Below are 26498 nucleotides of genomic sequence, written 5' to 3'. Positions count from 1 at the left end.
GCAGTCTGTGGAGGTAACCCTCGGGTATACCGTACACTAGGTTCTGTGTTAGGTTTCAGCTAGACACTTGGAAACTGAATTACTACAAACTTGTGCGTAACTTTGGACCCAAACAGTAACAAATCTCGAGTTGTATGGACCAGTTTGTTGTGAGGCACCCATTAGACTAATAATATAGTCTTAGTCTGTAGGTGTACATTGGCTTCAGCAAGCAAATACTCATGTATTTCTTCTGTTTTTCCTTATAGGTATCACAAAAATCAAGAGGGATATTGTGTTTGCTGCCAGTCTATATCTGTGATTTGTTGTATTTTGTGACTGAAACATCAACTTTGTAAGAATAAGATTGTGTTTGTGTAATTTCATCATGATAGCATCCAGACAATGTTTTTTTATATTTTTATTTGTATTCATGTTAATAAGCATGAAATGGCTTTTTTTTTCCTTCCAAAAAGTGCAACACATTTGTACATAGTTTTAACACAATTTTTATTATAAAAGAAAAGTTGGTAGTGATTTTTTTTTTTACATATGGATGGATAAAAAAAATTGAAGGTATTTTGTTTGTCTATTTTGTTGCTTCAGGAACAAATACATTATATTAGTCTAGTTGGGATAGTCAGGAACAGATACATTATATTAGTCTAGTTGGGATAGTCAGGTACAGATACATTATATTAGTCTAGTTGGGATAGTCAGGTACAGATACATTATATTAGTCTAGTTGGGATAGTCAGGTACAGATACATTATATTAGTCTAGTTGGGATAGTCAGGTACAGATACATTATATTAGTCTAGTTGGGATAGTAATGATAATACAAAGGAAGCTATGATAGTAGCAGTCCAGCCAAGGCAACATGGGTGTGACTCAATGTCCAATAGGGAGCTAGGCTCCAGGTCGTAGGTCAGAAATGCACAAAGCAGGGTTACATTCATAGGTTTGGCAACGCTCCAAATGGCACCCTATTTCCCTACATAAAGTACTTTTGACCAGAGCCCTATAGGCTATGCTATATAGGGAATAGGGGGCCATTTGCTACACAGCCTTTCTGTCCACCCCAGTGGTCCGTCCCTTAGTGTGGTATGATGCGCATGCAGTAAACACTTCCCCACTGGCTACACGCCATGTATGGTTCCGGATGGTTCCTCTTCTCCTTTATAGTTTAGTTGGGGCTGCTGTCGTAGTGGTTTCCATTTGTGGGTGTCTCCTGCAGTGTGGTGTGGGGAATATCCTCCTTCTGAGGCTCAACCTTCTTCTTGAAGAAGTCTGACACGAAGAAGACCTGCAGCAGAAAAAGAGTGGTAGAGTAAGAGGAAGGAGTTAAAGATTAAATGGAAAACAGTGGCCATAATGCTATGCATTGGGAGATTCCTAGGTGCCTTCAGAAAGTATTCAGACCCCTTTACTTTTTCCACATTTTGTTACGTTATAGCCTTATTCTAAAATAGATTAAATCGTTTTTTTCCCCCTCATCAATCTACACACACCACAATGATAAAGCAAAAACAGGTTTTTAGAAATTTATAAAAAATAAACAAACTCAGTACTTTGAAGTACCTTTGGCAGCGATTACAGCATCAAGTCTTGGGTATGATGCTACAAGCTTGGCACACCTGTATTTGGGGAGTTTCTCGCATTCTCTGCAGATCCTCTCAAGCTCTGTCAGGTTGGATGGGGAGCGTTGCTACACAGCTATTTTCAGGTCTCTCCAGAGATGTTAGATCGGGTTCAAGTCTGGGCTCTGACTGGGCCACTCAAGGACATTCAGAGACTTGTCCCGAAGCCACTCCTGCGTTATCTTGGCTGTGTGCTTAGGATCGTTGTCCTGTGTGAAGGTAAACCTTCGCCCCAATCTGAGGTCCTGAATGCTCTGGAGCAGGTTTTCATTAACGATCTTTCTGTACTTTGCTCCGTTCATCTTTCCCTCAATCCTGACTAGTCTTCCAGTCGCTGCTACTGAAAAACATCCCCACAGCATGATGCTGTCACCACCATGCTTCACCTTAGGGATGGTGCATGGTTTCCTCCAGACGTGACGCTTGGCATTCAGGCCAAAGAGTTCAATCTTGGTTTCATCAGACCAGAGAATCTTGTTCCTCATGGTCGGAGAGTCCTTTAGGTGCCTTTTGGCGAACTCCAAGCGGGCTGTCGTGCCTTTTACTGAGGAGTGGCTTCCGTCTGGCCACTCTACCATAAAGGCCTGATTGGTGGAGTGCTTCCTAAAAACCTGTTTTCACTTTGTCACTATGGGGTATTGTGTGTAGAAGGATTAAATTCTGATTATTTTTCAATTTTAGAATAAGGCTGTAACGTAAATAATTTAGAAAAACAAAGGGTCTGAATACTGTATAAGCCACTTTAATGCTACAGATCACAAGGTTTGGAAACCACCTCTGGGTGGTAGATGGCAAACTATCAAAGCTGAAAACCAATTTCCATTGTAAAAAATGGACCAATATTATTTTCAACCAAATGAAGCGGTGTCGTGGTTACTCACTACCAGTGTGGCCATGAGCACTCCCTGGATAAGGCCAACCAGGACGTCGCTCCAGTGGTGTTTGTAGTCAGACACACGAGACAGTCCGGTGTACACAGACGCCGCGATTAGGAAGAACTGTAGGGTTGGTCTCAGGAGTCTGGCCCACCCTGCCTGCAGCCTGGCCTGGATGTACAGCTGGGAGAGACAGATGGAAATTAGTTGTTAGAATAAGGCCTTGTGGTTTTACTACTAACTTGTTTGGCCAGTTAAACTGGAGTTACAGGCTAAAGTCCTGTTTATATCTGGTGCTAACACGTGGTTGTTGTCATCTGATTAAGATAATCCAATCTCTGATCAAGATTTGCCACGTCTACACTTGGCATAAAAATGTGTTTCTGTCTGCATTGTGACCAGATTCCGTGGTCCCTCTGTATGAAAATGATTAGACTTTAAAAACAAAAAAAAATGTTTTGTATGAATTTATTCATTTTAAGACCATTATGGTCAATGGTGCCAGCTGTCAATGAATTTAGAGGGCGGGATAATCATTTAAATGTTTTTACTGACCAGATCCATCTACACTATATCCAGACACAATGCATGCCTGGCTACTTTACGCGTATTCTGACCTTGAACTTAAGCATGGTGGAAATGCCAGTACCAGAAAGCCACGCATTTGGGGTGAAGATCAAATAAATTGAGGTGTGGCGGAGGCGTATATAGATATGCCGTATTCTGACCTTGAAACCATAAGGTAGCGCTAACATGCCAGCTGGAAAAAGTATTACTTCATTTTCTTTTGTTAGAAATAATGTCATTCTCCATGCGCTGTAATTTATAAATTGATATGATGAGCTAGGTAAACTAGTAATCCATTTGGATAAGGGGATTGTAAATATAGGCTAATCTATTTGACCTTGTTTGCTGGAGATGAATGTGAAGCCAGTCATATGGCAGGAAACTGGAACGTGTAACATGACAGGTAGGCCCATTAATGCCTCTTTCCCAATGTGAAGTAAGAAATGCTGTGCCATTATGCAGGATTTTAATTGTATGGCCTAATAACTTGCAGTGATTAAATTCGGATATCAAGGCAAAGATGTACCTTTTCGACTATCTAGAATGTTCTAATCATTATGCCCCGACTTTTCCTGCTTCCTTCAATTTGTAGGCTATAGCCTATGATGACTATTATTTACTATCGGTAGCGACCGTAAGTAATAAACACTTATATTTAAATGCCAATTTAGTGTTATTTCCCTTCCCTACATTTGTCTCATTCCATTACGTCGTTTGATTTTGCCTGCCGTTCTTTGTTTCCTCTGTAAAGCCGTCATATCCTTGTGGCTGAGGGTGAAGTAGTAGTGGATACTATAGTATTTAATGAAGGCCAAACACAAATTGTAGTGACAATGAATTGGACATGTATGCTTATTAAATCACGGCATAAGACTTGCCATCACAGTTCTATGATCAGTGCGGGCAATTAGGGTATACCATTGTGTACTATTCTCCATATTATAATTATATTGTAGGCTACAGTACTTCCAACGTTACCATTGATTAACTGAACGCGGTAACTTTAGGTAGGAATCAAACCACCTTTTTTTAATACCTGCCACAAACTTCGTTACACGCCTCCATAAGGTAAGTCTGAATAACTACTGAGAAGTGCGTAGGATAGACATTCATTCCTTAAGTCTGAATCGGCCCCCAGGGCTTTGATCGTCTACACCTGTCTACAAAATGTGGGCAAAGGATGAATGTTAGCACCAGGTATAAACGGTTTAAATGGATTGACTACTAACTTGTTGGACTAGAATAAAATAAGGTTTGCTGTCCCAATACCCAACCTCACACAAAACAGAAGGGTAAGGAGCAGCACACTGTCTGTTGCATAACAGCGTCGCCAGAGCAATTGTAGTTTGAGGCTAGTTGTTGACATGCTTTAAACCTCTCTTGGGTTTCTACTTGGGTTTGTGTGTTTGTTTTGGGTGGGTCACAGCGCTGGCTAATTTAAGTCTTGTCTGGTTTTGTCGTTTAATGATGTTCGTGAGGAGCTGGTTTTGCCACTGTGTGCTCTGGTCATTGTTTATGCAAACGTTGTGATTTTGATGATGAGGGCGGCTGTGTGCCGTTGTATGCTCTCTTCTGTTTCCTCAAACCATCTCTGTGGGTGGGCTCTTCTCTCTAACCACTCTACATGGCAGATTCTCAACTACAGCCAAAATCTCTAAAGTACTATTTAACCAACCATTCAGCTTCTGTTAACAAGGCCTATAACTTGATGAATAAAGTTTAAAGGAATTTAAATGTCAAATTCAATATACAGGTTGAGATAAGTGTGTCAAATCTGTATGTTATCAAAACAAATCATCTACTGATCAATTTAGAGCCATTTCCACCTCCAAAGGTGACTGACTGCTTATTGTCTACAGATCAGTGTACATGGTTGAAAAACACTTCTATGGGACACATCTATGCTTGACTCAGTAGTTCTCAATGACTTTGTACAATAATGGGTGTGTCTGGTCTATTCATTTAAATGGAAAACAAACCAGCCACACTTCTTAAAATAGACTATGGGATTGTCATTGCCACTCCTTCAGTTCTGTCTGACGTAAACGTAGTGATTTTACTGGTATGCAGGGATAGACCGGACACTGTCTGTCTCTTCTTGTTTGAAGGACGTTTTACTGCTATTTGAAGGACTTTTAACTTCCATTTAGTGACACGGTGCTTCCATTTGCTGCAGTGAGTGTCCATATTTTGTAACGTGACAGGACTTTGTCCCCACGACTATTTTTGTTTCGTTCCTTACTGAGTCACCACAGTGTAATAAACCTAACACTGGGCAAACAGGAGCAGCAGTTCATGAAGAGCTGTTTCTGGTGTGATCCCGGGTCATCCCGTACCTCACCACTGATAAGAGAACTGTTTTAAACTGGGGTCATGTTCAGTAGGGCTTCCCGTTGCAAAACGTTTAATGGAAGATAACAGTTCTGTGCTCTAATTGGATATGTTAGCGTTTTCTCCCTATTGCATCCCTCTCTGAGCCTGGTCACAGTACTAATGGGGAGGGCCAGTAGTGACATATAAGGGTCATGGTCATAAAGCTTGTCAGTCTTGCTCACAACTGAATTAAGTTTGGTTCCTGGAGGAGAGGGAGCGAGGGGGTAATCGCACAGGCTACCTCTGTCAATGTGCTGTTGTAAGAGCCTACAGTGTGTTAAAGCAATGTCCCCCTTGCCATTTTTATACTCATTTTGAAAGTTACTGTAGGTAATGAAGGAGTGTATTATAGCATGTGCGTGTTACTGTATCCCAGAGTAGAGGTCTATACGGGTCCACCCGAATACCCGCGCCGGTCCGGATCCAGAATTCAGGTCCTGAAGGTGCAACAGTGCCTCTTCAACCTCAGGAGGCTGAAGAAATTTGGCTTGGCCCCTAAAACCCTCACACACTTTTACAGATGCACAATTGAGAGGATCCTGTTAGGCTATACCACCGCCTGGTACGGTAACTGGACCGCCCGCAACATGGCTCTTCAGAGGGTGGTGCGGTCTGCCCAATGCATCACCGGGGTCACACTACCTGCCCTCCAGGACACCTACAGCACCTGATGTCACAGGAAGGCCAAAAAGGACATCAACCACCCGAGCCATGGCCTGTTCACCCCGCTATCATCCAGAAGGCGAGGTCAGTACAAGTGCAGCAATGCTGGGACCAAGAGACTGAAAAACCGTTCTCAAGGCCATCAGACTAAATAGCCATCACTAGCCGGCTTCCACCCGGTTACACAACCCTGCACTTTGGAGTCTGCTGCTTTGGAATCACTGGCCACTTTAATGTTTAAATGTTTACATACTGCTTTACTCATCTCATGTATATACTGTATTCTATTCTACTGTATTTTAGTCAATGCCACTCCGACATACCTCGATCTAATAGGCCCATATTTCAAAATGTCATTATTTTACCTAGATGTGTGTATTTTTGTGAATTGTTAGATATTACTACACTGGAGCTAGGAACACAAGCATTTCGCTACACCAGCAATAACATCTGCTAAATATGTGTATGTGACCAATAATATTTAATTAGAATCCTGTTTCTAAGAACGCTCTAAATAGACCTTAGTGTTCTGTTGTGGTCAGGAGTCAGACCTCGCGGAAGATCTGCATAAAAATGCTAAGGTACTTTTCGATTGAACCGACACATGCAGTGTGTACCGTGAATGCAGTCTCCGCGACTGTGGGAAAATTGCCTTTAATTGTCAATCGCGCTATAAAGTGGATCTTCAGCACTACGGATTGAATAGAGCCCTAACAAACACTGCTATGTGGACCATTCAGAGCTGCCTAATGTAATGTTACTGTCTGCACCCCAGTAAAGATCAACATGACCCCACCCACTGTTTTTTTCACTTTACCCCTACCTAAATGTACAAATTACCTAAATTACCCCGACTAACCTGTACCCCTGCACATTGACTCGGTACTGGTACCCCCTGTATATAGGGAAAGGGAAGTCATTTTTTAAACTTTTTTTTTTTATATACTTCAGTTTTAGTAAATATTTTTTTAACTGCATTGTTGGTTAAGGGCTTCTTAGTAAGCATTTCACGGTAAAGTCTACACCTGTTGTATTCGGCTCGTGACAAATAAAATTAGATTTGAACACAGTGTACTGTTATGTTTTTGCTGCTTTTTAATTCTATACAGTGGTCCTCTATAAATATTCTCTGCATGTCTTGTGCTGTAATGACCTTGAAGTAAACTCAGTTGGTCGCTAAGCAATAAGGCACAAGGGGGTGTGGTATATGGCCAATATACCACGGCTGAAGGCTGTTCTTTGGCACGACGCAATGTGGAGTACCTGGAGTACCAATACAGCCCTTAGCCGTGGTATATTGGCCATATACCACAAACCCCCGAGGTACCTTATTGTTATTATAAACTGGTTACCAATGTAAATAGACAAGTAAAAATAAATGTTTTGTCATACCCGTGCTATACGGTCTGATATACCATGGCTGTCAGGCAATCAGCGTTCAGGGCTCGAACCACCCAGTTTATAATGTGAATCTTATACATGCCCTATCAGTGAGTGCACATATTGCCCTTTGAGGAAACCCCATAGTGGATACTTACTGCCAGGAACAGCATGCAGTACATGGAGAAGGAGGAGTGGCCAGAGTAGAAGGACAGCCTGCAACACAACAACAATGGCATCATGGGATTGCTGTGGTGGCTGTGGGCACTTTGAATGCTGGGGAAAAACGCTGGGAAATAATTCATATCCACTTCAATCGGCTCTGTGTTGGTGATAGATAGATTATCCTATTGTTCCATTGAATAACATAACTGGCTAAACTCACACACGTACACAGAGGGGCTAAACTGTGACACACCCTTTTCCGGGTGATAGGGTTGTGAGCGGGGAGAGACGTCTGTTATGTGGGGGGGGTGGGGTGGTGAGACAGTGTCAGTCAGCCTGGCTGGTCAGGGCAGTTAGAGGGCCGCTAGCCTAGCTCGCTCATCCGGCCAGCTTTAGTGTCTTCCTGTTTACTTAAGCAGTGCTGCACTGCCCGTCCAGCAGATTACTGATAACCAGTGACTGATATAAACACTGTGGAGAGCTGCAGGCCCACAGACACTAGTTACTGTTGAGAGCCGCAGTGCTGATGTACACTAGTTAGTGTTGAGAGAAAGCCACAGTACTGAAGTGGACACTAGTTAGTGTTGGGAGAGTCAGTGTAACACTGATAAATAGGCTGGCTGCTTATCAGGGAAAATGTGTTAAGCTCTCTCTCTGTACTTTAACCCTTCCACATCAATAAGTGTGGGAGTAAAGGCCAAACTTGAATAAAGAGGTAGGCCCATAGGCTCTATCTCCTTTGACATTGTACTTGGAAGCCTGGGGTTGCCCTAAATACACTGGACTAGGAAACTTGGGTTTACCTTGGTTTGCCTTTGTGTTAATGGGTCTTGCAATTCTGCTACTGAACCGGTGGTGGGTCTGACTGAGCTTGGACGTTCCTTCCGAGGTCTGCTCTGCCTCTCTGAGCTTTCACTGAAAGCTATTCTCCAAGCGTACTTGTTAATTATCACCATGGAGACAAAGGTCAATATCAGATGAGGCGTTACCTGTAAAACCTGTAAAACCAGGTCACTCTAAATTGAATCTGACAAGATTAGAACACCCTCTCTTGTTTACTCAAAGTGACCGACGTACACAGGAGAGGAAGTCTGTCCTTATTTTAGTTTTGAAATCAACATCCAGGATTTTCTATTTCTAGAGCAACAACAAACGAGTTAGTTGTCGAGTGGCTGTTGGTTTGTCCCATCCTTAGACATACCTTATTGTTACTGGCTGTGGTGGGCGATAGCTAGCTAGCTGTCTGTCTCTATATAGACTTTCATTTTGGCTGTGGTGTGAGACAGCTGCCTGTCTGCCTGCCCATCTGTAGACTGTCATTACCTCATGGTCATGTGGTGAACCTCTCCCATGTTAGCCAAGAAACCTGAGTATAACCTATACAGAGACTACCCTAATCTCTACCATGATCCTTGGGTGGGCTCTCCCAGTCTCGTGTGGCCACAGAAGGTCATATTTACCTGGGTGTGGCTCTGGTCTCCCATGGCAGCCCTTCCCTGATCGGGCCCGGCTTTCAGTGTTTTCTTTGGTATGGTAGTCATTAATAGAACAAACACCTGCCTGGTGGACCGAGTGAGTAGAGCAGGTCAGAATAACCTACAGATCATATTTCTGCGATGTTAGCATTTCCCTAAGGGACATGAGGCCCACCATCAGCCAGAGCCTTGGCTTGTGTATGTGTGTTATAGGTAATCCTCTCTAATGGTTTACAGAGGGTTTGGGACCTGACTCTGTCTTCCCTCACTGCTGTACTGTCCTCACAGGGTAAATAAAGATAATTAAATAGTGAGGTTGACTTACAGCTCTCTTGGCTCCCTCTCTGTGTGATATCTGGCTGAACTTCTGTCTTCAGCCTTATCCACCAGAACAGCGGTATACAGGTCTCTATTGTTTTGAAATTATGCTGGTGGATTATGTTACAGTACCGAGGAAATGTGGATCTGCATGGTCGAGCTTTCTCTCAACACAAACTAGTGTCCACTTCAGTACTGTGGCTCTCTCCCAACACAAACTAGTGTCCACTTCAGTACTGTGGCTCTCTCCCAACACTAACTAGTGTCCACTTCAGTACTGTGGCTCTCTCCCAACACTAACTAGTGTCCACTTCAGTACTGTGGCTCTCTCCCAACACTAACTAGTGTCCACTTCAGCATTGGGGCTCTCTCAACACTAACACAGCCTGAAACTTCAAAGTGTGGGCTTGCCTTCCTCAACAATGATCTCATGGTCAGCACTCAGCATATTATCTGACCATAATAAACAATACAACAGGATATATTGTATTTCAGTTGATGGATGATGTCATAATTCAGTCAGTAGATTTGAAAGAAGCATCCCAGCCAGTCACAGATAGTTCCCTACCCCTCCCTTTGATATTTGCATATCTGTAAGGCATATGGTGGAAGCTCCACCAAGTCACTGTACATACTACCTCAACTAACCGGTGCTCCCTCACATTGACTTTGTACCGGTACCCCCTTAATATATTATTTTTTACTGCTCTTTAATTACTTGTTACTTTTATCTCTTATTCTTATCCATATTGTTTTGAAACGGCACTGTCGGTTAGGGGCTCGTAAGTAAGCATTTCACTGTAAGGTCTACACCTGTTGTATTCGGCGCATGTGACTAATACAATTTTTGATTTGATTCTTCAGATCTGCTTTGAACACTGAAGCGATAGGGGGCCAAGGGGTAGTGGGTAAATTTGGCCCAATTGTCAGTTTCCCCTCAACAACACCCACCTGCCCTCATTGGCCAAGCGTGCGTCCCCTGTGCAGGTAAAGTCCTCTATGTAGGTGCCTGCCGTGCAGTTGATCAGCTTCCAGTCAGGCCTGCACACGTCCAGGAAGTGGGGTCGGAGCCGGCCAATCGAATACTTGGCGATGTCAGTGAGCGATTGGCTCATGGCTGCCCCGAACACGAATGTGCCGATGGATTTGTAAACACGGGCCACATACATGTTGCTGAAAGAGGACTTTGATTTGATGCGTTTGAGATAGACCGAAAGGCACTCTCCAAAGACCATCTGTGAGGAAGGGAGGAAGTAGACAGGTCGTGAGGTTAGGTCACTCACTGTTCCCTCACAGCTTGGAGTTACAAGATTACAACTGGCAAGTCAGTCACTAAAATTACAGGAATTTCAAAAGGTCCACTGCTGCTGTTTTTATCTCTATCAATTCATTTCAGGGTAACAAGTACTTTACTGTGATTGTTTGTAGTTAAAATGGTCAAAAATAAACAAATTGCTTCTTAGCAGAGAATTCCTCAAGGAAGAATGTTGATTGGACTGTCGGAGTGGTTTGAGTGGGGAGGGGAAAACTGAAAATGAGCTGTTGTTGGCAGAGGGTTGGAACTCTAATTGGTCTATTAATACATTTACTGCATGGTGATGTCACCACGGAAGGCCAAAGTTCCCTCCAATCAAAGCAGGCTGAAATTTCAGGTGGTCTTTTCAAACAGCTCTTACAATTTCACATAATTATTCAAAACCTCAATGTGGAAATGCATATAAAACACAGAAAAATCATGTTCTTGACTGCACTGGCCCTTCAAGTAAAATAGACCCTTGCATTTTAGAGGAATGTCCATCTGAGTGACTATAAAGGCCTAACAAAGATGTCCACTGAAAAACGTGTGTAAAGTCAAATGAGTAGACGTTTTAAAACGGGGAAAACAAACACACTGGTGCATCACAATACAGCTTCTGAGTCCCACCTGAGCAGTCAAACTTAGTTATATCTTCTAAAGGAACAGGTTATTTGTGGTCAGATGTGTCAACGGTAGAAACTGTTTTGAGACCATGTTGAATGTAAAACATACGTCATAGAAACATTGTGGGTGGGTTGGGTGTCTTTTTTAAATGGTGTGTTCTTGTAAATAAGTGGATGTGGTTATTGTGGACAACTGTCTGGCTCACACCTCTCTACCAATCTGGGGGACAATGAACCTGAAAGCATGAGAGGTTATCTGGAAATGGGCCAACAACTACAATATGAGCATATGCTTACTGCTTTACTCTCAAGGGGGTGGTGTTGTCCTGATAACGGTTTCTGTTGAACTTGGAAAGCCCAACTGTTCAAACATTTAGGGTAATTCCAGGTCATTCATGACGTGTAAATTAGTTACATCCAGTGAGGGTTTCTACGTGCAGAGTACAATTACACTGACTGACTGGAAATGTGTGCGGAACATGGGAGGTGAATTTATGTACATTCAATGGAACAAAAGCTTTTTTGAATGTGAATGCTGCAAAACCTGTTGTAAGACTTGATGACAGCCACAACAAGGCTCCTAAAGTGCCTCATCTCAGAGTAGGAGTGCTGATGTAGGATCAGTTTTGTTTTGATGAATAGTAATATGTGGACAGGGGGGACCTGATCCTGGATCAGCACTCCTACTCTGAGACGCTTTATGAATATGGGCCTCTGTACTTTGAATTTGACTATAGACATTCTCAAGGATATTTACTAAGACAGTCAGTGGAATACTGGCAGAGTCAAGCGGGAGATCTCTGAGGGAGGGATAGTTTGGCTATTCCTATTGTATCGTTCAGCTGGAGACTATGAGTAGGCTTATGGAGAGGCCTTTTGTTTCAGTGACTTTAAAGGTCAAGCGCCATGGTCTGATACTTCTGTGTACTCACAGACCACAAATGTAACTAACACAGGTTGGGGTTTGATTTTTCAGTTCTCGTGATACTCTAAAATAGGAAGCTCTGTTTACATGGTGCATATGCGCCATCTTTGGTTGATTTTGTTATTTTTCATAATGTTATTTGACAATACGATTAATGAAGCAAGCCGTTAAACTAGACATACACGTAATTTGTGTATGTATGCATGTATAGCCTAAATGAATGTTAAGCACAAAATGGCAAAGGAAGAGAAAGAGAAGTTAACTAGTGAACATAAAACAGGTGCACTTACAGTGAGTATTGTGACGGGTATCATAACTCCACCTAACAACTCATAGGATATGGTGTCTTCTTTAAGAGGGTACTTGATCGAGTCATCGTTACAGAAAAATCCCCGTTTGAAGGGATTGTGTAGCGGTGTGAGTATTGCGAACGGGAGTCCAGCTAGCAAAAAGCAAATGAAAGAACAGAACAGGTTAGGAGAGTAGACTCTGAACACCTTGTTATCCCGCACCCACATATACCCGTCTAACACTGAGCAGAAGAGAGCATTCGGAGAGGAAAGTCCAGACAGACCAGCCAAGACATACACTGTAGTGATCCTGTATGGCTCAGTTGGTAGAGCACGGCTCTTGCATCGCCAGGCTTGAATCCCGGGGCCACCCATATGTAAAACGTGTGCATGCATGACTAAGTCACTTTAGATAAAAGCATCTGCTAAGTGGCATTTCTAAGTAGATATTTTAACATTGCAGGCTGTCAGGAACAGGAGGAATGGAAAAACAACATGGTAGCTAAAGAGAGTTGTCATGGGAACTAACACTACTCGCTCCCCTGGTGAAGAGGTGTTAATGGAAGAACCAACAAAGACCAAATGATCCTCCCTCTCCACCACCCTAAACGTTCACAGCTGTTTCCTGCTTGAGTGCACAGTGCAATGGACATGCAATCCACAAGTAGGCCTAGATGTCCATTCCACAATGGACATTCTGCTTTCTTCTCTCTCAATTCAATTCAAGGGGCTTTATTGGCATGGGGAACAAATGTTTACATTGCCAAAGCAAGTGAAATCTCTCTGTTCCTCTTTCTCTCTCCCTGTGTTCCTTAAAACACAGTGGGTCATCATGTTGGAAGTAACTGTAATGCTTTTTCAGGAAGATGTTAGTTACATTAGAAACTTCCAAATAGTTTCACACTACATACAGTAGAGAAACGGTATACTTCAAACGTGCTGTGGAAGTAATCATTAGTAATTTGTAATAAACACAAAACCATAGTTTGTAAAACGTCAAATCGCACACTGCAAGCTTTGACACACATTGACCGAAGGAAAGTAGAAACTGGATGTGTAAAAAGGTTAGTTGAGGTTAGTTCACATTAGTATGCAAATCCTCTCCATAGCTGAATGAAGAGGTTCTATTTTTTTACATTATCATGGTCAGATCATACTGCTGACATCAAAAAGGACCCCAGCACAGTCTGACTGTCAAGGACAGAGAGGAGAAACTGGTCCCACAGACTCTCAGGTGATAGATTCACTCTCACTAGCCACACCCCTTTTCTCTATTCTGCTGAAAGCTGCATTGTGAAGCACCACAGTTTGAAATGTTGCCACGGCAACAGGTTGATGTATAGAGAAATAAATCAGTTGGTCTGGTCCAGGGGACTGGAGTTGAGATGTAAGTGTTGTGTATGGGACTCCAGTGAATTATAATGGAATAGACATAGTCTAGTGTGTGTGTGTGATTTAAGGTTTTCATCACAGTAAAGACTTTACAAGGCCAGGAAGAGGGATCAGTCACCAACACTACATGCACACCAGCTCAACTTCTGACCGTAACACAGGATAGTAGACAATAGCTAGTAGTAGACACATGCTTTCCTAAGTAACACACAGACACACACACACACACAAAGGGAACAGTGTGCCAACACTTCTGTCTCTGTCATTCTTCAAATAGAATCTGGATCAGTGTTCCAGGAAAGCGTTCCAATTCTTTTTGGACAGAGAACGTAACCTGTTTGTTCCAAAGCCTATCAGCAGGAACCTCAATAACAGACATGTCGAAATTTAATTTAATCTCATTTCTGGTAGAAAATAAATGGTAGGATCAATCATTTATGAATGCATCTATGGCCTAGTTAACAGGGTAACAAAATAAACAGCTTGACCACAGGGTTGCTAGGTCTTTTCAGGTTTTCTGAACTCATGCTCTGTGATATTCAACCCCAGAACACCCCTTCTGTGAGGGGCCAAACTTACACCAGGACTTCCTACTTCCTTACTGATCGGTTGGACTCTAAAGGCCTTACTATTGATGAAAACCACAAATGACAAATAACATCTGAGAAGCTTTCACAACACAAGCTTCAGAAGTGACTGAAATGACATGTGGATATCAGGATATGTGTGAATGAAATACTCTATAGGGGTGGCTGAAATGACATGTCAAAATAAAATGGGGATATGTGAAAGGGGAATGGGGACACTTTGTGGACTGGGCATCCTCTATTGAGTTAACCCTTACCCGATTGGCAAAGCTGGTTGAAATATCGTTGTAATCTGGTTGAAATAACATCATTACAACCGGTTTACATGGTTATAAGCTGGTTGAAATAACATTACATTATTGATGAAGACAGCTTGTCTGTCAACGTTGAATATTATGTTATTGCATCTGAGCTTCTAGAGTGTGCGGCTCTCCTTTATTTTTGTAAGTGTTCTACTCTGCTAGCCAGCACCTCGCCTAAATAGGAGTGCGTTTCTTTCGCCTCCACACTGAAATAACATTACAATCAGTTTATATGGTTATAAGCTGGGTGAGGTAACATAAATACAAACGGTTTATATGGCTATAAACTGGTGAAATATAATTACAACCAGTTTATACGGTTATAAGCCGGTTGTTGAAATAATAATGGGGCGGCAGGTAGCGTAGTGGTTAGAGCGTTGGGCCTGTAACCGAAAAGAATCCCCGAGCAGTTGATATGATTATAAGCTGGTTGAAATAACATCAATCTGTTTACATGGTTGTAGTGGCATCATATTCATTTGTTTTGCTTACTGGGTATGGCCTTGTTGAATTGAACTATTTGGTTCTGACACCTAAGCTCTATGGACATCCTCCCTAAAGGTGAAGCTTTACATCATGACCAGGTGTTTAACAAAATAACTGAAATGGAACACTTTATGTGTATGGTATCAAAAGTGTTTAACTGTAAATTTAGAACAGCTGCCTGTTTGTTAGTTATTGTGTAGTACTGTAGCTGTCCATTATAATGCAATCTAAGCCAGCTGTTCAATATTTGGTTAGTAAATATTTTGTTTTGTCAACTCTTCCATTGTTACTTACAGAGCAAATGGGCAAAGTGAAGCCCACACCGTAGAGCACATTGGAGGTGACTGTGCTGGGGTGGAAGGGGTAGCTGATGCTGTCATCGTTACAGAAAAAGCCCCTCTGATAGGGCTTGATTTGGCCCAATTTAAGGGCTGCCAGGGGCAGTCCCGCTGTGGATGGAGAGAGGAAGTTAAGGGGTTAACTTTGTAACAATAGTATTGTTATGTCTTGCAGCAGCGACACTATTGACAGCAGCAACACCACCTCAGTGTCTACCATGCTACTACAGTACCAGCATGTGTTTGTAATGATGCGGAGATGTTAATATTCAACCAGAGACTTCAGACTCGGAGCAGTGTTTCCCCTACAATTGTACAGGCGGGGCATGCATCCCTGCCTAGCTGTCTTGTCCCCTGCCCAGGCGTGGAATTGGAAAAAGTCACTCATGGAACCGAATTTACTATAAAGAAGTCACACATTCCACCCCAATTCTATTCTTTCCCTGACCTAAAAGTGTTTGGTTTCTATTCATTTTTTCCAGAAATGCTGGTTGGAGGATTACCAGATTTCCTGCTTATTCACTCATAATTCCAGGAATCTTCCAACCAGGATTTCTGAAAAACTAGGGAGTTTTGGGAAGGGTACCAGAATTTTGTAACCCTACTCTAAGGGAACGATTGTTTCTGAGAAGAATGTTTTGGAGACTGGTCTGGGACCAATCAGTCTCTAGCTATGAGAATGAGTTCCAAGGAAGGCCCTTCAGTAAATACTCCAGTTGAAAGACAACATGGCATCAAAAGAAACAGTTCAACAACAATAACATCACCAGACGGAATACATGATGTAATGACAACATAATGACCGTTTTTCACGGCACAGGGGACTCTTGAGAAAGATTGTACAGTCTCTTTGTGAAATCGGTGCTGTAGTGCAATTGGTGAGTAGTGGCTCATTACTCTATGGATCCAAACTGTAAAGACCGGTAGATAGTGTATCATAACTAATAGGCTGTGACCGTTCAATGTCTGAGTTGAATGTGTCTGTTCTCTGGCTCCCTGTCCGTTCAGCCTTTTGTTATTGCTGGGAAAACGGCACAGCCTTTTTATTCTGGTTCAAGTTGAAGCCAGAAGCATGAGGCCCCTCTTCCCCTGAGGGGCAGAGTGGAGGTCTGTGTTGCTCAACTGTCACACTACATCCTCAAACTCACACACTCATGATGTAAACACTCTGCCGTACTCAGCATGTAAACACTCTGCCGTACTCAGCATGTAAACACTCTGCCGTACTCAGCATGTAAACACTCTGCCGTACTCAGCATGTAAACACTCTGCCGTACTCAGCATGTAAACACTCTGCCGTACTCAGCATGTAAACACTCTGCCGTACTCAGCATGTAAACACTGCCGTACTCAGCATGTAAACACTCTGCCGTACATTACACTCACAGAAGTTCCAAAAGAATAAAGAATGTACACGTCATTATGTGTGTATATATACAGTGTTGTAACGATGTACAAATGGTTAAAGTGCAAAGGGGGAAATAAATAAACATAAATATGGGTTGTATTTACAATGGTGTTTGTTCTTCACTGGTTGCCCTTTTCTTGTGGCAGCAGGTCACAAATATTGCTGCTGTGATGGAACACTGGTATTTCACCCAGTAGATATGGGGGTTTATCAAAAAAAATATATGGTCATACATTTGGCAATAGGTTAGGAAGTGCAGCTCAGTTTCCACCTCATTTTGTGGTCAGTGTGCACATAGCCTGTCTTCTCTTGAGAGCCAGGTCTGGCTACGGCGGCCTTTATCAATAGCAAGGCTCTGCTCACTGAGTCTGAACATAGTCAAAAGTTTTCCTTAAGTTTGGGTCAGTCACAGTGGTCAGGTATTCTGCCACTGTGTATCTCTGTTTAGGGCCAATAGCATTCTAGTTTGCTCTGTTTTTTTTGTTCATTAAGTAATTATCTTTTTGTTTTCTCATGATTTGGTTGGGTCTAATTGTGTTGCTGTCCTGGTGCTCTGTGGGGTCTGTCTGTGTTTGTAAACAGAGCCCAAGGACCAGCTTGCTTAGGGGACTCTTCTCCAGGTTCATCTCTCTGTCGCTTCCTTTTAGGTGGTTGTAGAATTTAACGGCTCTTTTCTGGATTTTGATAATTACCGGGTATCGGATTGATCCTTACGTTGAAAACGAAGGATATTTTTGCAGAATTCTGCATGCAGAGTCTCAATTTGGTGTTTGTCCCATTTTATGAATTCTTGGTTGGTGAGCGGACCCCATACCTCACAACCATAAAGGGCAATGGGTTCTATAACTGCTTCAAGTATTTTTTGCCAGATCCTAATTGGTATGTCAAATTTTATGTTCCTTTTGATGGCATAGAGGGCCCTTCCTGGCTTTGTCTTTCAGCTCGTTCACAGCTATGTGGAAGTTACTTGTGGCGCTGATGTTTAGGCCGTGGATTTTATAGTGTCGTATTTTTTTCCCCCCAACACCACTTTCCATCAATTTGTATAGCAGACCCTCATGCCAAATAGAGTCAAAGGTTTTTTGAAATCAACAAAGCATGAGAAGACTTTTCCTATGTTTTGTTTGTCAATTAGGGTTTGCAGGGTGAACACGTGGTCTGTTGTACGGTAATTTGGTAAAAAGCCAATTTGACATTTGCTCAGTACATTGTTTTCACTGAGGAAATGTATGAGTCTGCTGTTAATGATAATGCAGAGGATTTTCCCAAAGTTGCTGTTGACGCATATCCCACGGTAGTTACTGGGGTCAAATTTGTCTCCACTTTTGTGGATTAGGGTGATCAGTCCTTGGTTCCAAATATTGGGGAAGATACCAGAGCTGAGGATGATGTTAGAGTTTAAGTATAGCCAATTGGAATTTGTTATCTGTATATTTTATCATTTCATTGAGGATACCGTCAACACCACAGGCCTTTTTGGGTTGGAGGGTTTGTATTTTGTCCTGTAGTTCATTCAATGTAATTGGAGAATCCAGTGGTGTCTGGTAGTCTTAAATTGTTGATTCTAAGATTTGTATTTGATCATGTATATCTTTTTGCTGTTTGTTCTTTGTTATAGGGCCAAAAAGATTGGAGAAGTAGTTCATCCATATTTCTCAGTTTTGGATAGATAACTCTTCGTATTGTTGTTTGAGCTGATTTCTGACATGCTGTTCCTTCTTTTTCCGTAGTGTATTTCTGTATTGTTTTAGTGATTCACCATAGTGAAGGCGTAGACTCATAGTGAAGGTCTCTGTTCTTGGTTGGATAAGTTTCTCAATTTCTTTCTTAGGTTTTTGCATTCTTCATCAAACCATTTGTCATTGTTGTTAATTTTCTTTGGTTTTCTGTTTGACATTTTTAGATTTGATAGAGAAGCTGAGAGGTCAAATATACTGTTTAGGTTCTCCCTCTCTCTCCAAAGAGGACAGGAGAGGACACACACGGGAGGAGCTGGTCATGGTTAAGCTTCAGTGCAAATAGCTCAGAGATATCCATTCACCAAAACACTTTAAATAGTAGGATCTTTATGGACATTGGTTATCTCAATCACATTCAAATGTCAGAAACATTTAAAAGGGTCTGCTATACTGTATAATGTGTTTCGGTTACTTTGTTGTCAGTGAAAGTTCCGAGATTAGAACACCACACAGACATGCAGCAGACAGTCATGATATTCACATTAAGGTTTCTGGCAACCAGCAGAGTAAATGCAGAACGATTGCTTGAAAGGGGGTGCGGAACGGTTGCTTGACAGGGGGTGCGGAACGGTTGCTTGACAGGGGGTGCGGAACGGTTGCTTGACAGGGGGTGCGGCGCGATTGCTTGACACGGGGTGCAGAACAATTGCTTGACACGGGGTGTGGGATTTCTTTTGAAGCCTAATTTAGATATGTTTCTGAGAATTTCCGATATTTTGGTAGTCAACTTGTCTATAATTAGATACATGAAACTTCTCTTCTGTCATTACTGCCCTACAAGACTACATAAACCATTTCTCACCAGAATGTCATAAATCGATTATAGTTTCAATCTAGTTGACATCGGTAAAGTTCTCTTTCATCTCTGCTTCTATCACGCAGCAGACATTTTAGGGACCAGGGATAACAAACAAAAATCTTGACAATACCGGGAAAGATTTTAGGGGAATTAAAAGCTGTGAAAACGACTCAACATGATCCTAAAAAATATTTCAGTTCGGCTTGGATGCATATTTATGTCAAACCTCATGGACAAAAATAGCCTTGTTCATGCATCTAGCTACCATCCTGACGCTTTGAAGAGAGGCTTGCCATACAGCCAATTCTTACATATCAGACGCATCTGCACCCGAGATATGGGCTTTGTCATCGAATCAAATAAACATTACTTGAATTTCCTCAACAGAGGTCTGCTGTTGAGGACATGGTCAGATCTGACTGTAACTGATCTTAAGTTCTGTGCCATTGACCATGTTTCCCAAGCCACAGATGCCACGATATGGATGAACGTCTTCTCCAGAGTGAAGCCCGATGGATCTTCTATCTGAACTCTACACCCCCAAGGCTTAAATTAGTAATTGGACCTTGTAATGTTGTGTCTGGACGCACCAGCAGTCCCCCCGCCTGCCCTCTTTGAGCTGTACACCTGAGTACTGTACCGATACATTTTTAAAAAAAATTACGATAACGCTATTTAGCCTATTCCGTTGTTTTACTTCAAGTGTATGTTAACATTTGAATTGTAATTTTTTTTGTATATTTCTCTACTACATATTCTCTGTTAATATACCTTGTTGACTCCCCATTCGCTAATATCTAATGAATTAGATGTCTGCACCTGCTGCGCTACTCGGTGTCTACTGAAGTCTCTTATTTGCTCTTTTCACTTTTATTTTTAAAAATAAAAACTGTCACCCTGTGTATTCTTTTGAGCGTGGATTAAATTGGTTATATTATTTTGCATCTCGGCCTCTGGGTTTTTCCTTTTCATGGTTTGAGTGTGAGTACCTTTTGAACTCTGTTTATAATTTCCGACCTTTTGGTAGGCTATTTCTTAGCTCTCAAACAGTTTTCTCCTCCGTGTGTAGAGTTTTCAGAGGTTACATTCGCCCACAGTTGGTTCCATGTGAATGACAATTCCAAAGCTGTATTTTAATGTTAAGAAACATCAATAGTCATTGCTTTCAAACCGGTTTTCGAAACATATGGCCCTTATCTTTCATATCAGCGAGAAATAATCTTTCAAATAAACAAATATACACTTACTGTAGCAGTTTTGCACAGATCCACAAACTGTGTGTGACTCCAGTTGCAAACGACTACACCTCCCCAGTTACGCTTACACACATTGCGTATACTTACTTCTTAATCCACACTGATGCGTATAAAAGTACTGTAGTGGAGGTATACACCGTTTCAATTAAGGCTGATGGAACAAATCAGAATGTTTAGCTTATAATGTTGCTAAACTAATGTCTTCACATTTTAAGCACAGCAATGTGCACACAGCAGTACACTCAAATGTTCCAAAATGCAATATGCGGGGAAAAAATGTTCTAAAATGCACACCGCACATGAGAGGTTTCATGGACAGAAATAAAGTTGTAAAAAATAAAAACCTGAAAAGTGGCATGTGCATATGTATTCACCCCCTTTGCTATGAAGCCCCTAAATAAGATCTGAAGGTAATTGGTTGCACCAGAAGTCACATTATTAGTTAGATTGCACACAGGTGGACTTTATTTAAGTGTCACATGATCTCAGTTCTGAAAGGCCCCCCAGAGTCTGCAACACCACTAAGCAAAAAGCACCACCAAGCAAGCGGCACCATGAAAACCAAGGAGCTCCCCAAACAGGTCAGGGACAAAGTTGTGGAGAAGTACAGATCAGGGTTGGATTATAAAAAATATCAGAAACTTTGAACATCCCACGGAGCACCATTAAATCCATTATTAAAAAATGGAAAGAATATGGCACCACAACAAACCTGCCAAGAGAGGGCCGCCCACCAAAACTCACGGACCAGGCAAGGAGGGCATTAATAATGAGGCAACAAAGAGACCAAAGATAATCCTGAAGGAGCTGCAAAGCTCCACATCGGAGATTGGATTATCTGTCCATTGGACCCCTTTAAGCCGTACACGCCACAGAGCTGGGCTTTACGGAAGAGTGGCCAGTAAAAAGCCATTGCTTAAATAAAAAATAAGCAAACACATTTGGTGTTCACCAAAAGGCATGTGGGTGATTCCCCAAACATATGGAAGAAGATACTCTGGTCAGATGAGACTAAAATGTAGCTTTTTGGCCATCAAGGAAAATGCTATGTCTGGCACAAGCCCAACACTTCTCATCACCCGAGAACACCATCCCCACAGTGAAGCATGGTGGTGGCAGCATCATGCTGTGGGGATGTTTTTCATCGGCAGGGACTGGGAAACTGGGCGCTAAATACAGGGAAATTGTTGAGGGAAACCTGTTTCAGTCTCCCAGAGATTTGAGACTGGGACGGAGGTTCACCTTCCAGCAGGACAATGACCCTAAGCATACTGCTAAAGCAACACTCGAGTGGTTTAAGGTGAAACATTTAAATGTCTAGGAATGGCCTAGTCAAAGCCCAGACCTCAATCCAATTGAGAATCTGTGGTATGACTTAAAGATTGCTGTACACCAGCGGAACCCATCCAACTTGGAAGGAGCTGGAGCAATTTTGCCTTGAAGAATGGGCAAAAATCCCAGTGGCTAGATGTGCCAAGCTTATCAAGACATACCCCAAGAGACTTGCAGCTGTACTTGCTGCAAAAGGTGTCTCTACAAAGTATTGACTTTTGGGGGGTGAATAGTTAAACATGCTCAAGTTCTGTTTTTTTGTCTTATTTCTTGTTTGTTTCACAAGAAAAAATATTTTGCATCTTTAAAGTGGTAGGCATGTTGAGAAAATCAAATGATACAACCCCCTCCCCCAAAAAAATATATTTTAATTCCAGGTTGTAAAGCAACAAAATAGGACAAACGCCAAGGGGGGTGAATACTTTCGCAAGCCACTGTATATCCACTTCTCTAGGCACCACTACACCACTGACTAACACACACATATGCAGTTGAAGTCGGAAGTTTACATACACATTAGCCAAATACATTTAAACTCAGTCTTTCACAATTCCTGACATTTAATCCTAGTAAAAATTCCCTGTCTTAGGTCAGTTAGGATCACCACTTTATTTTAAGAATGTGAAATGTCAGACTAATAGTAGAGAGAGTGATTTATTTCAGCTTTTATTCTTTCATCACATTCCCAGTGGGTCAGAGGTTACCATACACTCAATTAGTATTTCGTAGCATTGCCTTTAAATTGTTTAACTTGGGTCAAACTTTTCGGGTAGCCTTCCACAAGCTTCCCACAATAAATTGGGTGAATTTTGGCCCATTTCTCCTGACAGAGCTGATGTAACTGAGTCAGGTTTGTAGGCCTCCTTGCTCCCATACGCTTTTTCAGTTCTGCCCACAAATGTTCTATAGGACTGAGGTCAGGGCTATGTGATGGCCACTCCAATACCTTGATGTTGTTGTCCTTAAGCCATTTTGCCACAACTTTGGAAGTTTGCTTAGGGTCATTGTCCATTTGGAAGACCCATTTGCGACCAAGATTTAACTTCCTGACTGATGTCTTGAGATGTTGCTTCAATATATCCACATAATTTTTCTGCCTCATGATGTCATCTATTGTGTGAAGTGCACCAGTCCCTCCTGCAGCAAAGCACCCCCACAACATGATGCTGCCATCCCCGTGCTTCACAGTTGGGATGGTGTTCTTTGGCTTGCAAGCGTCCCCTTTTTCCTCCAAACATAACGATGGTCATTATGGCCAAACAGTTCTATTTTTGTTTCATCAGACCAGAGGACATTTTTCCAAAAAGTACGATCTTTGTCCCCATGTGCAGTTGCAAACCGTAGTCTGGCTTTTTTATGGCGGTTTTGGGACAGTGGCTTCTTCCTTGCTGAGCGGCCTTGCAGGTTATGTCGATATAGGACTCATTTTACTGTGGATATAGATACTTTTGTACCTGTTTCCTCCAGCATTTTCACAAGGTCCTTTGCTGTTGTTCTGGGATTGATTTGCACTTTTCACCCCAAAGTACGTTCATCTCTAGGAGACGGAACTCGTCTCCTTCCTGAGCGGTATGACGGCTGCGTGGTCCCATGGTGTTTATACTTACGTACTATTGTTTGTACAGATGAACGTGGTAACTTCAGGCATTTGGAAATTGCTCCCAAGGATGAACCAATTTTTTTCTGAGGTCTTGGCTGATTTCTTTTGATTTTCCCATGATGTCAAGCAAATAGGCACTGAGTTTGAAGGTAGGCCTTGAAATACATCCACAGGTACACCTCCAATTGACTTAAATGATGTCAATTAGCCTATCAAAAGCTTCTAAAACCATGACATAATTTTCTGGAATTTTTAAAGCTGTTTAAAGGCACAGTCAACTTAGTGTATGTAAACTTCTGACCCACTGGAATTGTGATACAGTGAATTATAAGTGAAATTATCTGTCTGTAAACAATTGTTGGAAAAATTACTTGTGTCATGCACAAAGTATATGTCCTAACCGACTTGCCAAAACTGTAGTTTGTAACAAGAAATTGGTGGAGTGGTTGAAAAACGAGTTTTAATGACTCCAACCTAAGTGTATGTAAACTTCCGACTTCAACTGTATCTCTAGTATTTACTATATGTTCGGAGAAAACCATAAAACCCACTTTCAACACACACCTATGAAGGTATCGGTAGTCGCATCTGGTTGACACACATCTAGACATTTGTGATGAAGGGTTTGTATTTTTAGTATGCTATCACCCAAAACCAAACCATATGTATGTCATGACTGAGGAAGCTCTATCTAGTAGAGAGACACTATCTGAGTGTGAAATCAGTTCCAAGTTGATGTAATCTTGACGGAAAAAGTAGCACATCAGTTATATTCATATTGCTAAGCTTCTTACTCTCTAAGCACATTTAAAACATCTGCATCAGCTGCTGGCCTAACAGTTCTTCAGTACGATAGAGTTAGACTAATGTTCAGCACACAGGGAAAGGAAATGAGTGCACTGCACTCTGGGATACCTTATCTATGACACATCCAGGACTTCCGTAATTCATAATTTGATTAAACTCCTACACCAGGGTTCCTAAATAGAGGGCAATTAGGATCAAGAATCATTAACACAATAAGGCCATGAAGTTTCCAAGCAACAATGGATAAATCATTACAAATGAATGGTTATTCAGTACTGCCTGAAATAGAAACCAGCACCCCCTGAAAATTCAGAATTAAAACAATTATTAATAATTTATTTTAAAACATTTTTTTCCCCACAAAAGTAGGGCACTGGGCCTTTACTAGTCCTGTATTGGCACCTATGGAAAACATCCCCTGATAGCTTTGAATAGCCAATATAATTTGTTGACGCTAGATACTGTAAGGGTGATGGCTATAACTGACGCTAGATACTGTAGGGGTGATGGCTATAACTGACGCCAGATACTGTAGGGGTGATGGCTATAACTGACGCCAGATACTGTAGGGGTGATGGCTATAACTGACGCCAGATACTGTAGGGGTGATGGCTATAACTGACGCCAGATACTGTAGGGGTGATGGCTATAACTGACGCCAGATACTGTAGGGGTGATGGCTATAACTGACGCCAGATACTGTAGGGGTGATGGCTATAACTGACGCCAGATACTGTAGGGGTGATGGCTATAACTGACGCTAAATACTGTAGGGGTGATGGCTATAACTGACGCTAGATACTGTAGGGGTGATGGCTATAACTGACGCTAGATACTGTAGGGGTGATGGCTATAACTGACGCTAGATACTGTAGGGGTGATGGCTATAATTTAATGCAATCTAAACAACAGCAAGGCTCATTCCATAGTTCCTACTTTTACGGCAGGAATATAATTTTAATAATCATTCTAGAACGCAAGAGTTACATTTTATCGTTCTATTACATTGTATCATCACCAATTTCACAAGCAACATTAACTAACTGTTCAACATCAATCAACGGAGTGCAGCAGCAGTAAGACAGATGGCACTCAATCCCTTTCACTGCTTTGGTCACAAAATATTTGTTTTGGTGTTGATTAGCCTACTTATTATCAAATGATCAACTTCTTCACGAAAGATTCGCCCTCGTTTGACCAATAGGCAACATATAACCACTCCCTCGATAGCCTATACACGTGACAGCGATTGTCAAATATTATGTAAATAAGGTTAACTCATTACAATATAACAACATTATAATAAGCAATTCATAGCAAGCAGATACATACCGAGAATTAGACAGGCGATGTCAAGCAGAATAAAAGGAATCCCTCTCGTCTCGAACATTTTTACGGCTTCTCGTCCTCAGCTCGTTGACACAGACGATCCTTATTCGACTCGTGTTGTCGTCGTATCCTTGAAAGCGTAGTAGCCAAGTAACCGTAGATCTGATTAGACTAAACCTAAACAATACTTCGACCTAAAAATAATATTAGAAACCGTCAATTGAGAAGCCTAACCGTTGAAGCCTTATAATGCCGACAGACAGCGTAAATGCCGTAATTTGACATAGAATCTTAGAACTGATCCTCCCCTTTGAATGAGCGAATCGTCGTGCTCATCGAAATTCTAATCACAGGCGCCGACCGTGGCCTGGTAAATTAGACGGTTCTTTGCGTATCATTTAATATCGGTTGGCAGAGCCGACCGTGGAGGCTATAAGGTAGAGAGGTCTGTATACTCTGTAGGCTACCAGACTGCGCAAAGAGCCATGAGCACAGTGAGGTTTCGTTATGGCAGCTGGCGAAGAGGATGGACAGAAGAGACTATAGAATATGA

At 41.9% G+C, this 26498-nt stretch overlaps 2 protein-coding genes across 3 annotated transcripts in view; one reads left to right on the top strand and one right to left on the bottom strand.

Annotated features, from left to right (window-relative positions):
- LOC106568406 (exosome RNA helicase MTR4) overlaps positions 1–558 on the top strand; it is a 74931-nt gene extending 74373 nt beyond the window's left edge. The window contains exon 26 of the mRNA XM_014138719.1: positions 249–558. Within this exon, the coding sequence (XP_013994194.1) occupies positions 249–301 (53 nt within the window). The 3' untranslated portion in view covers positions 302–558. The remainder of the gene's footprint in view (positions 1–248) is intronic.
- Positions 473–26498, bottom strand: LOC106568407 (phospholipid phosphatase 1). Of its 2 annotated transcripts, none has more exons than XM_014138722.2 (6): positions 25949–26498; positions 12571–12722; positions 10387–10670; positions 7636–7693; positions 2501–2677; positions 473–1285 (listed from the first exon to the last, which is right to left on the bottom strand). In XM_014138722.2, exons 1-6 carry the CDS (start codon positions 26004–26006, stop codon positions 1166–1168), a joined length of 849 nt encoding a protein of 282 aa, XP_013994197.1. In that variant the 5' UTR covers positions 26007–26498; the 3' UTR covers positions 473–1165. The 2 variants fall into 2 exon arrangements, with proteins under 2 accessions (XP_013994197.1, XP_013994196.1); XM_014138721.2 differs by lacking the exon at positions 12571–12722 and adding an exon at positions 15632–15786 and having other exon boundaries at positions 25949–26494.

This window comes from Salmo salar, chromosome ssa13 (genome assembly GCF_905237065.1).
Source record: "Salmo salar chromosome ssa13, Ssal_v3.1, whole genome shotgun sequence".
Lineage (NCBI taxonomy): Eukaryota > Metazoa > Chordata > Actinopteri > Salmoniformes > Salmonidae > Salmo > Salmo salar.
This window is presented reverse-complemented; position numbering and strand designations above follow the sequence as displayed.

Excerpts from the sequence above, each read along its gene's own strand:
- LOC106568407 (XM_014138721.2), bottom strand. The coding sequence starts at position 26,006 with ATGTTCGAGACGAGAGGGATTCCTTTTATTCTGCTTGACATCGCCTGT. Across the intron at positions 15,787-25,948 it reads CATCGCCTGTCTAATTCTCG|CGGGACTGCCCCTGGCAGCC; the intron begins GTATGTATCTGC and ends CTCCATCCACAG. Across the intron at positions 10,671-15,631 it reads TCACTTTGCCCATTTGCTCT|ATGGTCTTTGGAGAGTGCCT; the intron begins GTAAGTAACAAT and ends CCTTCCTCACAG.